This window comes from Macrotis lagotis, chromosome 8 (genome assembly GCF_037893015.1).
Source record: "Macrotis lagotis isolate mMagLag1 chromosome 8, bilby.v1.9.chrom.fasta, whole genome shotgun sequence".
Taxonomy (NCBI): Eukaryota; Metazoa; Chordata; class Mammalia; order Peramelemorphia; family Peramelidae; genus Macrotis; species Macrotis lagotis.
In genome coordinates this window covers 113,217,509-113,235,476 of record NC_133665.1, presented here as the reverse complement: position 1 = coordinate 113,235,476, position 17,968 = coordinate 113,217,509, and the positions used below count along the sequence as shown (strand labels likewise).

General features: G+C 37.1%; 1 protein-coding gene across 2 annotated transcripts in view; it reads right to left on the bottom strand.

Annotated features, from left to right (window-relative positions):
* ADCY1 (adenylate cyclase 1) overlaps positions 1-17,968 on the bottom strand; it is a 370,465-nt gene that overhangs the window by 172,434 nt on the left and 180,063 nt on the right. For both annotated transcript variants that reach the window (XR_012470935.1, XM_074198240.1), the window contains exon 4: positions 11,116-11,227. Coding sequence is in view for 1 of the 2 variants with exons in the window: in XM_074198240.1 (XP_074054341.1) it covers positions 11,116-11,227 (112 nt within the window). In the remaining variant the exon portion in view is untranslated. The remainder of the gene's footprint in view (positions 1-11,115; positions 11,228-17,968) is intronic.

Below are 17,968 nucleotides of genomic sequence, written 5' to 3'. Positions count from 1 at the left end.
CCACGGCTCACAGCAGCCGGGGGGAGTCTCCTGAGCTGCACCTCGGGGAGCACCGGGCACAAAGTGGGGGAACAACGGGGACCTCTGCCAGAGCGAGCATGAGGAGCCCAGCCCTCAGGGCATACAGATAGCAGCCCAGATCCTGAAACAGAAGCAGGCAGAGCCAGTAAGCAGGAGCCTCCAGGGCATGAGCCCATTGAGCTGAGGGAGGGGAGTGAAGAGAGAGAGACTGGAGAGCTCTCTCCTCTGCCCCTGGAACAGGACTCTGGGACTCTGACCACATTCAAATCCTGATCGCAGTCTAGGCCCCACCACAGAACAGCAGGGCCCCCCCCCCCACCTCAGCCCCGTAGCAGAGGGGGGCGCTTATGGTCGTTCACAGACCAGGAGGGAGGACAGAGTCTCACACACTGAGACACTTGTGGGAGTGTCCCAAAAGCTCAGGAAGCACCCCAAAACCAGGCTCAGGCTGGGAAAATGAGCAAGCAGAGAAATAAGAGGAAGATCATTGAGAAATATTTTGGGCATGATCCCAAGAAGGATCAAAATACTCAGTCTGAAGATGAGGAAGCACAAGCTCCTGCATCTAAAGACTCCAAGCAAAACAGAAATTGGGTTCAGGCTGTGATAGAGCTCAAAAAAGACTTTCAAAATCAAATGAGGGAGTTGGAAGAAAAACTGGGAAAAGAAAGGAGAGAGATGCAGGAAAAACATGAAAATGAAGTCAGCAGCTTCATCAAGGAAATCCAAAAAAATGCTGAAGAAAATAGCATGCTAAAAACCAGCTTAGGTCAAATGGACAAAACAGTTCAAAAAGTTACTGAGGAGAAGAATGCCTTAAAAAGCAAAATTGGCCAGATGGGAAAAGAGATAAGAAAACTCTCTGAGGAGAACAAATCCTTCAGACAAAGAATAGAATTCAGGGAGATTGATGAATTTACCAGAAGTCAGGAATCAATACTTCAAAACCAAAAAAATGAAAAATTAGAAGAAAATATGAAAGATCTCATTGAAAAAACAACTGATATGGAAAATAGACTTAGGAAAGATAATTTAAAAATTATTGGAATACCTGAAAGTCATGATCAGGAAAAGAGCCTTGACATCATTTTCAAAGAATTACTACAGGAAAATGGCCCTGATATTCTAGAAGCAGAGGGCAAAATAGAAATGGAGAGAATCCACCGATCCCCCGGAGAAAGAGATCCCAAAAATCCAACCCCTAGGAATATTATAGCCAAGTTCCAGAACTCCCAAGTCAAAGAGAAAATATTACAAGCAGCCAGAAGGACACAGTTCAAATATCATGTAGCTACAGTCAGGATCACACAGGACTTAGCAGCAACTACATTGGAAGCTCGTAGGGCTTGGAATATAATATACCGGAAGGCAAAAGAGCTTAGAATGCAGCCAAGGATGAACTACCCAGCAAGGCTGAATGTCCTCTTCCAGGGAAAAAGATGGACTTTCAATGAACCAGGGGAATTTCAAATGTTCCTTTTGGAATGTCCAGAGCTGAACAGAAGGTTTGATCTTCAGATACAGGACTCAGGTGAAGCACGGAGAGTGGAGGAGAGGGGGGAAATATGAGGGACTTAATGAGGATGAACTGCATGTATTCCTGCATTGAAAAATGACACTGATAATACTCATATGAACCTTCTCAGTTAATAGAGCAGGTAGAGGGAGCTTTTATAGTTGAAGCACAGGAGAAAGCTGAATTCGAAGATAAAATATGCTGTAAAAATGGAGTCAATAGAAAAAAAAGGGAAATGTAATGGGAGAAAGAAAAAGGAGAGGGAGAATAGGCCAAGATATTTCATACAATAAGATTTTTTTTATTACAATGAGCTATTGCAATGATATGGAAGGGGGGAGGCAAGGGGGAATGAGGGAACCTTCACTCTCATCAGAGGTGGCTAGGAGAGGAAACAGCATATATACTCAATGGGGTATAGACATCTGGAGTAAGAAGGAGGGGGGAGCAGGGGGAAGGGGTGGGGATGTGAATAAAGGAGGAGAGGATGGACCATGAGGGGAGAGTGGTCAGATATAACACATTTTCTTTATTACTTCTTGCAAGGGGCTGGGAATGGAAGGCCTGTCTAGGACCATAGGGACAGGTGGATTCTGGGCCTAAGGGGTGGTATGGGAGCTCAGGGCTTCTTGGCCCCAGGACCAGGGATCTGTCTGCTGTGCCACTCAGCAACCCTACAACAGAGTCAGAGTGAAAGGAGAGAGAAAATATAGTACATGGTAGTGGAGAAATAAGAAAGGAGGGAGTTGCGATCAGCAATGGCAACGTTGGAAAAATATGGAAGTAACTTTTGCGATGGACTTATCATAAAGAATGCGATCTACCCATGACAGAGTTGTTGGTGTTGGAACAAAGACTGAAGCACATTTATTATTATTATTATTTGGGGGAGGGTGCAGGGCAAATGGGGCTGGGTGGCCTGCCTGGGGCCACATAGCAGGGTAATCTTTAGGTGTCTGGGGCTGGATTTGGAACCAGGTGCTCCTGACTCAAGGGCCAATGGTCTGTCTGCCACCCAGCCACCCATACTATTATTACTATTTTATTTTATTTTGGGTCTTTTTTTTTCTTCTTTTAGGTTTTTGCAGGGCAGTGGGGATCGGGTGGCTTGCATGTCACACGGCTGGGTGATTGTTGGGTCTAAGGGCCTGGTTGTGGGCTCAGATGCTCATGGCTCCAGGGCTGGTGCTCTGTCCATTGCACCACCTGGCCATACCTATAATTATTACTGTTATTCTTTGTTTAATTTTAATTTTTTTTCTCTCCCCTTTACTTTATCACCCAAGCAAGTCTATATTCATGGGGGGAGGGGTATTTTGTTTACTCTTAAGAATATTTTATTAATGTAAAAAAAATTTGTACAAAATGAGAATTAAAAAATAAAATTAAAAAAAAGAAATGATGAGCAGGTAAAATTTCAGAAAAAATAGAAAAACTTACATGAACTGATGTTGAATAAAGTGAGCAGAACCAGAACATTGTACACAATAAAAGCAACATAATTTGATGATCAACTAAAAAAAAGTAGTTTGATCTGGAGTCTAACTTGGTTTACTTATAGAGTCTATATAACATATTTCATTTCCTTAGGTGATACATGAAATTATGACTGTACTTATGCTTTTTGTTCCTCTCATTCCACCCCTTTGATGTTTCTTTAAGGAAAACTATCATTCTGACCAGAAAGTTCTAATACATAAAATATTTAATTAAGTGATCCTAGCAAATGAAAACCCTCAGGATCAAAGGTGGGGGAGGGGAAGCATTAGGCATTACATTAAAAATAACTTGAGAGGAACAACTAGATAGCACATTAGATAGCACCAACCTTGGAGTCAGGAGGACATCAGTTAAAATCTGTCTTCAGACTGGACAAGACATTTAAGTCTGATTGCCCTGGTTGGGGGTGGGGGTGGGGGGTGCGCAGGGCAGGAGGGAAGAAAGTTAAAAAAACCAAATTACACAAGTGACTCCTGTTTGCTTTTATATGTCATTTTAGGAAGTTCCAATTTTTTGTAAGTCATCTGATCATGGGAAAGTCATAAAACCGGAAAATTGCAAGCCTACTCTTCACCTCTCAACTCATCCCTATCCCTTCCACCAATAAAAAAAAATCAAGTATCTCAATCCTTGTTTTTTTTTCAATTCCTTCAGTTAAATAATAAAAGTAAAAATTAAGGTTCTAGATCCTTATTCAACCAAGAGCATAATTCAACTTTATTTCTACAACTGCATGTATTGTTAAATAAATTGTTATAAGGATGTTATCTACTCAGTATCTCTATTCCACCATAATAGTTCTATAGGACCATCTGACTTGCAGATAAAAAAAAACTAACATATGAGTTGTATCCTATAATGGAATGTGAGCTCTTTAAGAATAGACACTATTTTATTTTTCTAATTGCAATAGAAATGTAGAATAGAATAGAACATAGCATAATGCTTTACACATAGAAAAGCACTTCATAAGAGTTTCTTCATTCATATATTCATTCACCCATTCATCCGACAGTGAAAGTTGCAAGGATCCCATCACCATGAAAGAATACAAGCTTGAGGAGATTTCTCTTTTAAGACAATAGGGAATGGTAGACCCTTAATCCTTACCACACTATGGTGTATTATACTAGACTTTTTCTACATGAACTTTCCTGCTACTTCAGACTTTTCCCTCATGGACTCGGTCCAAAATTTTTTGTCCTATGGGTCATTTGCCCTTGGGAATTTGAGATTTTTGAGTTAGGCCTGTTGATCTGCTTAGATATCTTTTATGGACCATTCCCCTTACCTTCAAGGAATGTTCTTTCTTTGTGAATCTATTACTTTCCAGCCTACATTAGTCCCTTGCATCCCTACATGTGCATCTATAGAGTATGAAAACTAGACAAAAAGAAAAATTTACTATCTGACAGAAGTAAAGCTATACTTGCAAATGAAGTAGGGCTCAATTTCACAAAGGGACTGTTAGGAAACATAGGTCATAAGAGAAAGACAAGGCATCCAAAAGTATGAGAGAAATATTACAAGAGAGAAATAAGTAGTTTAAGAATTCAAATGACATAAGTTAATGGAATAGTGTTAATCATGGAGGATGGACTTTGCTCACTTATTTTAAAGACTGAAAATATACCCAAAAATAAACAGAAGAATAATTTTCTAGATTTCCTTTGGGATAGTGAATAGTTCTTTTGTTGATCTGAAGATACTACTGCCTGAAACAATATTTTTAACACTAAAATTCTTCTAGTAACATTATTGGATGATGATTCATGGAATGCCACATTCTATAATGAAATGGAATTGAGCATCATCCAAAAGGTAGAGCAGAGTTGTATTTTGGGTGTGAGCTGGCAGAACCAATAAAAATAAGGGGCTGTGTAAGATAAGTACAAAGGACTGCATCAGAGAAATAAATGTATGTTTGGGGAAAAATAAGCCTGTGACATAGAAAGAATGGGGGATGGGAACAGAACAGCTCATTTTCTATTGGCAAAGGATCCAAGAGTTCTTAATCCAAGATATGAGAAATACACAAACATATACACTGTATGTGTAAAAATATATACATATATATACATATTTATATATATACATATAAACACACTATATTGACATATATGTATAGATAGATAACGATTTCAAATTCCCTTGTAAAACTATGTATTTGATTTGACTACATTTATAGACATCATTATGAGAAGGAGCCTTTATGGATTTCTTTAAGATAGATAGAGAGGCCCATGATATATAAAATTTTCAGAATTCTTGATCTGGTAAGACCCCTTTCTTGTGGCTTTCCAGAAGGAAAAAGACAAGAGTCATCACAACATCTAGTACTACTTGCATTGTTCATAGGATTTTTGTGTGGAAAGCAATCTTTTGACTAGAGAAATGCTATATATTTGAAAAATAGCTTAGAGTCAGAGAAACTTGATTCAAATTTAGACTCTGTCATTTTGTCCTTACGTGTCCTTGGGAAAATCAGTTAATTTCTCTGGCCTTCCAATTCCCCATTTATAAAATGAAGAAGTCCAACAAGATGGTCTTTTAGGACTCTTTTTTCTCCTGGCTTCCTTCAAGACTCAGTTCAGATTCCACCTTCTAAAAGAGGTCTTTCTCCATTTTCCTTTTTTCCTCCCTGACCTCTCATACTTCTTTCCATTTATACAGCATAGAATCTTGGGTATATATAATTATAAGTAAAATGCTATCTTCTTCACTAGAATGTGAACTCTTTGCTCTATTGTTCACTCTTCCAGCACATAAGTCCAGATATATTAAGATTTCAATTTTTAAAATTTGTTTTATGTATTATAGTTTCCCCCTCATGGTTTTCCTTTTTTTGAATGAATTCTTCTAATGATTTCATACACACACACACACACACACACACACACACACACACACACACACACACACTGTTTAGATTGCTTTCTATTAGGGGTAGGAAGGAGGGAGGGAGAAAAATATGAAACTCAAAACCTTACAAAAATGATTTTTGAAAACTATCTTTGTATGGAGCTGGAAAAATAAATATTTAAAAAAGACAAGGTACAAAACAAAACAAAATCATAATCCAATATTCTGACTTCTCTACAGATGCTTTCAGAAACAAATTTCCTTCATCTTCCTTTTGTTTCTTTCAACTTAGCTTGTCTCTAGTTTCAAAGGAAGATAAGAATAAGAGTAGTTTAAAAAGTAGTTATGAAATGATGATGGTGATGATGATAACAAATATCACTTTAACATTTGTAATGTGTTTTATAAATGTGATACATTTTTCATCTTTTCTAAAGCTAAGCATTCCCCCTCTACTCTCAATCCCAGACCACTGGTATCTGCTTCTTCATCATTTCCTCTAGCATCTGCTTCTTCATCACGTACTCTTTACCATCAACAATCAATTTATTTCTGGGGCTTTTCCACTTTGACTCAACAAAAACAAATATTTCCTTGGCCTTGCAGCACCCTCTAGTGACCATCCCAATTCTTCTTTCTTTTTGTTATACAACTTTTAGGAAAAGTAATAGGAGAACCCACAGCTCTGCTCCATCTCTGTACTTTCTCATTGAGACCACATCTCAAGTGTAGATGACTCCCAAATCTATGTAGAATCATAGAATGTAAAGCTGTAAAGGATCTAAGAAATAGGCTAGTCCAACCCTTCACTTGGAGGCAAATTAGCTAGCTCAAAGGCAACAGTTATCAACAGGCCTCTGTGACTAAATTCATTGCTCTCTCCCCAAGATACACCCTATTTCTCACTCTGACCTCATGTTCTAGTCCTCTTCCCATTTGCTCAATGTAAGGACCCCCAGTAGACTCCCTCACTTGACTGAATGAAGATATCCCCCAGGGAGGTTCACATCCCCTGAAACATGCTGTTAAAGTAAGACCTGCAGTTTTTCAGGAAAGTTCCCTTTCATGCAGCCCAGGACATTGAATATCAACTAGTGGCCAGTTCTTCAAATATTCTCCCCCATAATGAATTGGCATCACTCCTTGATCTAGGCTCCCTGCTTCTCCCCTGCCCTCATTTACTTGCCCCAGATATGAACCTTATATCAAGACTCCCTGGATTTTACCAGTTCCATTGTGTTCAATTCTACCTGAGGTCCCTATCATCTAACTGCCCATTTTTATGGTATTTCTTTTTTTTTTAGGTTTTTGCAAGGTAAATGGGGTTAAGTGGCTTGCCCAAGGCCACCCAGCTAGGTAATTATTAAGTGTCTGAGACCGGATTTGAACCCAGGTATTCCTGACTCCAGGGCCAGTGCTTTATCCACTGTATCACCTAGCTGCCCCTGTATTTCTTTTCAATAAAGAAGTCTTGTTTATTTTTTCTCTGACTCTGCCTTGCAATGCATTCTATTTCCTTCTGGTTCCCTTTGGAATCTAGAGTTTCATCAAACTTCACTTATAGTAAGACACCCACTAATCATTTCTGCTTTCATATTCCATGACCCTCAAAGTCCTCATGTTTCAAATTAAACAACCCATTCCTATTAAAAACCAGGACCACATCCTAATTTCATCCTCTATCAATGTCATAATCATTTTACTAGTCACCATTCACCTAAGCATTGAAGTTTTTAACTCTATCAGTTCTCTCATGGTCTCATATCATATCTATTCCCAAGATCTGTCAATAGTCTTCCTTTGTAACATCCAACCTTCTTCTGCATGCCAATTACTGTCACTTCCAAGTCTTCACCATGAAATTTTTACCATATATGTCTACTAATGAGCCTTACTGTTTACCACAATCCTTCTCATTGATTACTCCCAGATTAATGTTCCTCAATTATCATTTTCATTGCTAATTTAAAATTATTTTTCTTTTCTTGAATTTTAGCATTTAGTATTACTGTTTCACTTACATCCTTTTTGTGGCTTTTAGTCATTGATATAAGTGTTTTCACATATGTGTGTGTGTGTGTTTGTGTGTATGTGTGATCCTGCTGCCTATCATTGTTCATAAGAGTGGGAACCAGGTTTTATATCTTTTTGCATATGGTAGAGATTCATACAGAGTAGGTGTTCAATAAATATTCACTGAATTAAATTATGGCATAGCCCTGCCTTACTAACTGTAATGACTACCCATAGAGCAAAAGTAAAAAATGCTTGGCCAGGCATCCCAATAATCTTTATCCTTTCATGCTTTCATTTGTTGACAATGTTAGCCTCCCTTTCAGTGCTAATCTCTGAATAGATTTATTCCTGTCTTCCCTAACTTTACTCCTACTGTTGCTCCCCATGCCAGTGACAGAACATCAGTATTCCATCTAGCCAAATATTACCTATTTTTCAAGATCAACTCCAACGAAGGTTTCCTCCCTTTAGCTTGAAGTGACTTATTCCTTCTTTGAACTCCCACTATACTTCCTCATCATTCCATTATCAAGGCAACATAGTGTTTAATCAATTGTTTCAGCTGGTTTAGCCTTATCTTCCTCAAAAGGCTAAAAATAGATTGCATTTTATACTTTTTCTTTGCTGTCACTCACAGTGTCTACATAATGGGTTTGAATATTTATTTCAAACTGTATTTTCTTGAAATGCTTTAGGGAAGTTACTACTCAAAGAAACTGTGTATTGAATTTTTTTAAAGAATCCTTTTTTGTGTAAGGAAAACAACTGTATCCTAACTTGTCTATTCTATAAATCCATTATTTTCCTTTATTTTGTTTCTTATACCTTTGCTTCACAACTGTCATAAGTAAGTGTTTTCCCCCATAAGTTATTTTTAATCTCTCGTACAATTCATCTCATTTATTTAGATAGTATTACTGAATAAAAAACTGTATAAATGCATAAATGTATAAATGAATAAAAGCTATTTACTTCCATGATTCATCATTTAAAAACAATAATTATTGAGGGAGATTATTTCTAAAATTCCAAAAAGACTGTCATTACATTTTGATACCTTTCATTCACTAACAATATTGCATTTAACAATCTTGCATGTTTTTAGACTCTACAAATAGAATGGAAATAAGTGTGCTGCCACTAGCTTAAAACAGTTTATGAGACCTGATTGTTAAATTTTCAAAGATTTTAAACTTTAGAAATTGGCAAATGCCATATATCAAAGTTTTCTTTATTATTTTATTGATCACCTCATATAAGAAAGTGATGGATAAAATGTTACATAGCACCAATTATACTTAAAGTAGGGTGTGGTCACTCCCCCCCAAGTTTGCATTCTAATATAATTTATTTTATTAAGCATATCCTCATCTTCTTTTGGGGGGGTTGGGGGATCGGAGTTCTCCGGAGATGCTGCCTTCACGCCACCATCTTGACTTCACCACCCCCATCCTCATCTTCTTAACAGATGATAGTGAATGGTCAGCTTTTTTAAAATTACATAGGATCATTACTATTAATAATAATAATAATAATAATAATAATACTGTTAGTGTATAATATGACTCTCAGTTGCCATTAACCTTTTTACTAATTAATCTCACATTTGCTTTTTGAAGTCTTATAAGTGCAAGGTCAAAGATTTAAAAAGTAATCACCTTGGGTATGAACAGTTGATCTGGACACCTTGAATTAATCAAAAACATACCAGTTTAGTTAAATAGGAAGTCTTTCTGATTGAGTGAGACACTCAGTCAAGCCCTGAAACACTTCTAGAAAACTAGGACTTAGAACTAAAAAAAAGAGTCTGAGGGTCTGGACAAGGGAAAAGAAGTCTTAGAACATCAAGAAATGACCTAGGAAGAATCTGCAAGAAGAAAAAGAGAGACTAGGGACTGAGATATAGTACAAAAGGGACAAAGTCTCATATAGATCTCAATTCAAAAAATTCAGGCTGATGCCACCTATTGTTCCTGCCTTCTCTAGGACTGAAGAAAGTTCCAAGGTCTATTCCATACCCCCTCTTTAAGTACCTATATATTAATAGACATATTAATATACTTTGCTTCTTTTCCAAAGTGTTTTTGTTGAGTTTTTTCTTCCCACAAAGAGGCCAGGGTTAGCTAGAAATAAACATAAGTATAAAATAAGGCATAGAGTCAAACTTTTTCTCCAAATATTAGAAATTATACTAAAATGAGGCTCAGCAATTGTGAGTCTAAGTTCTAATTTAATATAAACTTCCTAAAATTGTATAGAAGACAAGAGATTGACCTGAGGCCTAAAATAATCTAATATTAGAATAGAGCGTTAAATATGAATTTGTTTTTCTTTCTAGTTTTTCTTTGCCACTTTATTTTTACTGTTTTTAGGTATGGTCGTCTTTGCTTTCTTTCCTTCTTACCCTTTCTAATTGAGTGCTTCTGATAAGATATGAGACAGAAAACAGAGAACCAATTTTGTTAGAATTGTGTCCAAATTAGGGGGAAAAAAGGTTCTGAAGGAGGAATTGAGGGGTTCTCTTTGCCTTTAGTGTTCTAGCTTCAAGAATTTGATAGTCCATTACTCTCCTTTTCCTGTTTATTTGCTACTTTTTAGATACTTTTTCAATGTCTTAAGTGAGTGAATAAACTGTCTTCAGAAATAATCTCCTTCAGAAAAGATGGTACTGGATCTCCTTTTGCCCTTCAGTTAAGTATTATCACAGTTATTAAAAGTGATGTCTTTATGACAATTAGACACATTTCAATGAGACATTTACTTAAGCACAGCACAAATGTGGAAAAGGATAGCAACTATCCTGTCTCTTGGGATGCTGGTGTTTCTGTATTGATTCCAACTTCTCTCAAATAAATGACAACAGAGACCTCCTACCTACCATGAGTCTAGTTGCTCTCAGATAGCTTTACCACAAGATCAATTGTAGGCAGCACAAAATAAATTCTTTTTTTCTATGCACATCAAGAATAGAATATAGAAAAAGTTCTTATGCATATTTCTTGTCTAGTAAATGTATTGTTCAGCCCCAAGAAAAAGAATTAATGCAGCTTTTTAGCTCTGAAAATTCATGATTTATGGATCTTACTGTCTAACAGTGCTTAGCAGTCTATTTTCTATTTCAAACGTTTGTAATTCACCTAGAACATTATTATTCAAAAAGCAATTCAAATTGAATTTGGGGGAGGGGGAGATATGCTTACAGTGGCCAATTCATCAAACTTCCCAAAGAGTTCATTCAGAAGTTTCACCAATTCTTGAGCGGTACACTGGGATGCCAAACTAGTGAAGCCCACAATATCTGCAAACAAAATGCTGCAAAGAGAAAAAAGGAAATATCAGTGCCATAATACTTCAACCCAGTCCAGAAATGCACTCAACATAACTAGAGAATCCTGAACAATTCAGTTTTCTGAGCTCTGATTTGTTATGTTTATGACAGTCTTTCTGGAAAAAAACTTGAGTGTTCCTCCAGGTTCCAAAAGTCTTGTCCAGTGGAATACTGGGAAAAGTACTAGAGGTATTGCATTTGAATGTCACTTGTGCTTCTTACTAGATGGGTGTTCTTGATCTGGTCATTGAACTAATCCAAGTCTCAGTTTCTTCATCTATAAACTGGGGGGGGGGGGGAATGAATTAGATCAGGGCTTATTAATATTTTTGTTAAGATGTTGCCATATTTGAATGTGATGCATCATTTGGCATTCTGGTGAAACCTATGGACCACTTCCTAGAATGTTTTATAATACATAAAATAAAATGCATAGAATTCTAAAGGAAACTGATCTGAGTAACTATCAATTTAATTTTTATAAAGAAAAGTTCATGGATTTTAGGTTAAGAACTTTGGATTAAAAATATGATGTATAAGGTCACTGGATTTATTGATCAGCTCCTATGTATCCCAGACTGTGCTTAACACTTTATAGTCATTATCTCATTTGATACTCACCACAAATCTGGGAGTTAGGCACTAATATTATGACCATTTTACAATCCATACTGTCTCTTCATATTGCATAGTCATTAAGACTTTGGTCAGGGGGCAGCTAGGTAGAGAGCACTGGTCCTAGAATCAAGAGGACCTGAGTTCAAATCCAACCTCAGACACTTAATATTTACCTGTGATGTTGAGCTTAACCCCATTGCCTTGCAAAACAAACAAACAAACAAACAAAAAAGACTTTAGTCAGATCAGTTGAAAGATTACCTATTTGTTGTACTTGTTCAGTTGTTTCAGTTGTGTCTAACTCTTTTGATACCCCATATGGGATTTTCTTGGCAAAGACTCAGGCATAGTTGACTATTTCCTTCTCCAGCTCATTTTTCAGATGAGGAATTTAAGGCAAATGGAAGTTTAAGTGACATACCCAAGGTCACATAGCCAGGAAGTACTTAAGGCTGGATTTGAAGTCAGGTTTTTCTGACTCTATCCACTGTACCATCTTATCAACCTTTACACCTTTGATCATATAAACACTTCCTCCTCCTACAAACACTTTTGGGAATTCTGGCACTAAAACAAAACAATATTGAACATACTTGATCGATTACTCTGCTCATTGCCCTGACAACCCAACTATATCTCAGACTTCAGTAACTGTTGGAGTAGAACATTCACTACTATTTGTTTGTTCATTTGTCTTTATATCCTCATCACCTAGTATAGTACCTTACAAATAAGAGGAGTTTAATAAATGCTCATGCAGCTGAATAGTTAAGAAACAATAGAACAAAAACTGGTTGATTGACCATGTATATATAAGACTGATTTTCAGGTGAAGATACTTGGAGAAAAATAAAGACACCAGTAGATACCTGAGTAATTACTGTTTGAATTTGGATCCAACACTTGACATAATGTCTTTGTAAATGACAGGTGCTTAATAAATGTATGTTAACTTAATCCAATGCCAGGTTTCAAATTTTTCAGACCAGATTCTATATTTTGGGAGACAACCTAGATTTCATTCCCCAGTCTTCATTTCCACATACTCACATTAACTTCCCCTAGTTAGTAAATGTGGAGATTCTTAAGTTCCCCCAATTATCAATATTTTTCTCTGTTTTTTTAAAATTGTGAGCAGATGACCATATCATGTAGACAACAAGGGATGGGAAATAAATCTGGATGTTATAATTAAATAGAATATACAAAAGTTAATTTGACATATTTAATGATAAAGAAAATTATCTGCCATATGATAATTATGCATAAATAATAAGCAATTTATGTAAATTACTAATTATTTTCATAGGCATTCCACATTTTTATAGCATTTTCCTCTCTCTCTTTAGCTCTGTCTCTATTATTAGCATAATGCCAATGATTTTCCCTCATGCTATCTTATTTAGCTTGATTTTCATCTCTCTTCTATCTTTTTCTTTTTCTTAGAAGAATCCCAGGATGACAAACTCAAAAACAGAAAGGGACCTTGGAGTCTATCTAGTCTGACTCCCTTATTTTATGTGAGAAATTCAGGAAAATGAAGTGATTTTCTTAGTGTCATGCCAATAAAAAAGCTTTGAACTCAGGTTCCCTCAATTTCAAATCCAATACTCTTTTCTCATAGATTATTCATCTTTCTGTGATCACACACTTTTAAACATAAAAAGACTTAGTTTGGTCTTACCACCATCAAAGATTCCCATAACTATGTCATTTGAGTCATTTTTAAATGATTGACTCTTATTGACTTCATCCAGGTCACAGATAAAAAGTCTGAGGTCACATTTGAACCCAGAAAGAGAAGTCTTTCTTACTCCAGGGCCATTAACAATACCCACATGGCCTGAATCTAGGCCTCCTTAGTCTCTATTGCTTCATTCCAAGAAAAGTAATGGCATAAAGTATAACTAGGGAATTTAAGCTCTGTCAAATACTGATACTATTTTTATAAAACCTTTCAGGTTTTATTAAAATAATTTTAAAAGGAGCTTGCCAATTTCATCAAAATTTTCTTCTATCAGTCAAGTTTTTGAGAATTATTTATTTCATATTGATATAGCTGAGTCACTAAACAAGTATGTTTAGATAGAGCACTGAAGTAAGGAGAACTCAACTTTCTGAATTCAGATCTGGTCTTACTGAGTGACCCTGGGCAAGTCATTTAACCCTGTTTGCCTAAGTTTCCTCATTTGTAAAATGAACTGGAGAAGGAAATCTCAAACCACACCAGGATCTTTGCTCAAGAAAACCTCAAATAGAGTCACAAAGTTTGGACGTCACTGAAACAACTTAGCAAAACCAATAACAAATATGTAATCTTTCTACTGACTTGATCAATGTTTTAATGACTGCGAAATGAAGAGGCAGCAAGGGATATAGTCTAAAGGCTGGAGTTGGAGTCAATACAGCTGAGTTCAAATCTTGCCTCTAGCACATTTCTATTGTAGTTCCTTAGCCCGTGAGTCAGTTTTCTCATCTTTAAGATGGGGGTGATAATATTTATTTATTTCCACCTCATAGGGTTTGTATGAGGCTAAATCAAAGTGCTATTTGATTGTTGGTTGTTTTGAGAAGTCTTTGGCCTTACTGATGTTTTTGGTTTAGAAGGGAAGGTTCAAGGAACTAGAGTGGGTCAGAGGAAGCTTCCTCCAGGTGGTATTTGAACTGACTCAAGGGGCAATAGGAATTCTAAGAGGTGAAGATGAGCATTTATGGTCTAGGGCATAGCCATGGTAATGTCATGTGATGATGATGGTTGTCCTTCATTCTTAAAGAAGACTATGTCCTCAAGGAGGTGATGCTATGACAAGCATGTGAATTGGATTTGAGTGGGAAGGGACTGTGTTAGGACATCAGTCTCACTTTCTCCTCCACAGATATCAGGGTCCAGTGACCAGATATGAATCAGGATGACTGGAAATGGTCCTGATGTGAGACAATGAGGGTTAAGTGACAAGTAACTGAAACCAGATTTGAACCCTGTGCTACTGACTCCAATGCCAATGTAAAAGGGAGATGGAGAGTCTTGTATGAAAAGTTCAGTGATTAGCATGGTATATTCATGTCAAATGGTTTCTCCCCAGAGTCATGTGAGTCTTCACTTGAAATATGTCTTAGCCTTAACTCAGTGTAGGGGGATGTTGCTCAAAGTCTGGCAGATAGCGCTTTCTTTAGGGTCAGCTGGGATGACAGCTCTCTTCAGATCTGGGGCATGCCTACTATTCCTTCTCCTTGAATGAAGCATTAGAGTTTAAGGAGGCCCTGAATCAAGTCATCTAGACATAGCTATGGAAAGCCTTGATGGTTGTACCCCAAATCAAGTCTTTTTGATCTTATGAAGTAAAGGTGTGCATGTATAAATACATGTGCATGTGTTTATACACTGATTAATATGCAGATACATAGGCACAGTTGTTAGGAGTTTTCTTGGCAAAAATAGTCTGCTATTTCCTTCTCCAGCTCATTTTTAAAGAGGAGGAAACAAAGACAAAGAAAGTTAAGTGAGTTGCCCGAGGTCACACAGCTACTAAATGTCTGAGGCTGAATTGGAACTCAAGCCCTGCTGACTCCAAGCCCAGCACTCTATCCAGTGAACTACATCACTGCTGAGACACAGAGAGAGAGAGAGAGAGAGACAGAGAGAGAGAGAGAGAGAGAGAGAGAGAGAGAGAGACAGAGACAGAGACAGAGAGAGACAGAGAGAGACAGAGAGAGAGAGAGAGAAAGAGAGAGAGACAGACAGGCAGACAGAGACAGGAAGAGACAGACACACATACAGAGAGAGGGGGGCAGAGAGATACAGAGACAGACAGACAGAGAGAGAGATAGAGAGACGGAGACAGAGAGAGAAAGTGAGACAGAGAAAGAGACAGAGAGAGAGAGAGAGAGAGAGAGAGAGAGAGAGAGAGAGAGAGAGACAGAGATAAGCTTGTGTATATATCGATTTGGGATCACAAGTATCTGAGAGCAGCACTCCCTTAAGCTGGAGCTGAGCTTTCTAAGGATCTCCTGGTCCTTAGGAAGAGGCTGAGTTCCAGGTACTGAGCACTCTCCCCCTTTCCCTCTGCAGGATGCTAGAACCTGGGAGGCTGAGACAATCCTCTATATCAAGGTCAGTGCCTTGTCTGGGCCTCTGCATGTCCCCCCAAGCCCAGGGAGCTCCTTGAAGAGCTTTCTTCATCTTATGGAGCCCTTTGAGTATCAGACAACCCACCCCAGGAATCCCTTGTGGGTTCTGACTTTATCCTTTTCCACTAGCAACCCAACCTCTAGACAGACATGGGGCTCATTTTAGCTTAACTTGTGATTACCAGTGAGGGCAGTAATGCTAAAGATATCAGTACTTAAGCCCCCACAATGAAAAATCAATAAGCAAGTCTTTACAGTGCAAGTTTAAAGCATCCTCATAAAATGAGAGGGACATGAAACAGCAGTTCAAAATGGGAGTCTCAGCAGGAAATAACACAATTTCTGTAAAATAATCAAAGAAGTTCAGTCATAGGAACGGCTTGGACTACAACAAAAGCCTACATTATTATTTTGTTTTTTGCAAGGCAGTGAGGTTAAGTGACTTGCCAAGGTTCACACAGCTAGGTAATTAAGTGTCTGAGGTAGAATTTAAACTCAGGTCCTCCTGACTCCTGGGCTGGAGCTCTATCCACTGCACCATCTTAGCTGCCCCATAAGCCTATATTATTAAAAAAAAAAAAAAAGATTCCAAACTAAGACAAGATTTTGAGTTGAAGAGTTTGGAAGTCTTCTAGTGCGGCCTTATTTTTCAGAGAAGGGAACTGGGGTTCAGAGAGTTTAAGTGACTTGCCCAAGGTCACAAAACTAGTAAATACCAGAATTCAAGTGATGATTTCCAAGCAGCATTATATTAAATCTAGTGCATTATTAAATTTTCAGTGCAAGTGTATATATACATATATATATATATATATACATATATATATATATATATATATATATACATATATATATATATATACAGACAAACCCTACAAACCAGGGCTTGATTTATTATTTTGTTAATTGTCTAGATTTGGGGAAATTATGGAGACAATGTTAAAGTGTGTATAGTTTGAGCCAGTTGTTAAACATTTAGCAGCATACCCCTTCACCAGCAATCTTTCCATTATACTCTATTGCCCATGATGTCACAGATTGGAAAAGTCTTTCCAAAGATTCTTAACCCATTTTGTATCATGGACTTTTTAAGAATCTAGTCAAGTTAATGGACCCTTTCTCAGAATAACATTTTTTAAGTGAATAAAATAAATATATATATATATATATATTTAAAAGAAAACCAATTATATTAACATACTATACTTATATATCATTATATATTACATACAACAACAATATATATTACATATATGATATAGATGTTCAATGGATACTATCATAATATGTATATTACATGTGATATATGCTTATACATAGCATTATATATACTATATAACACATTAAATTTATATTTGTATATATTATATATGTATATGTCTGTATCTTTATACATGTATTTTTAAAAAATCAACCCCAGATGAAGAATTACTGACATAGAACTATTTAATCAAATGCTCTCCCCAGATGTTATACATTCCCCATAACACCAGAGGGTGCTCTGGGGTTACCGTGAAACTAATTCTGAGACCTGGCTACCTTTCTCCCCTTCATTCTTTCTAAGTAGTAACAGTTTTCTAGTCTAATGGTTTGGGCCAGATGTACCCATTCAGTTTTCATCTCCATAGTCTACTCTCTTCATGTCTACTGAGTGGGTTTTCTTATTGAATTTCAGTAGAAATCTTCCACAAAGGCATAACTACCCACAGCTATTAGGCATACTATTAGAAGGGAAGAAAAACAAATAGGTCAATGTACAGGACAGATAACCCAACTAAGGATTAAGCCTCTTTCAGCAAGCAGACCCCATATGCCAGAGCTCAGCTCCCCTTCCCTTCTACTCCCCTCCTACTCCTTTCTCCCAGCCCAAATAGGGCAGGTTTATCAAGAATGAGAGGCTCTTCTATTAGTCTTTCTTGCAAAGAGCTCAAATGAGGACACTGTCTATACTTATGCATGTCAGCATCCAAAATGTCTTT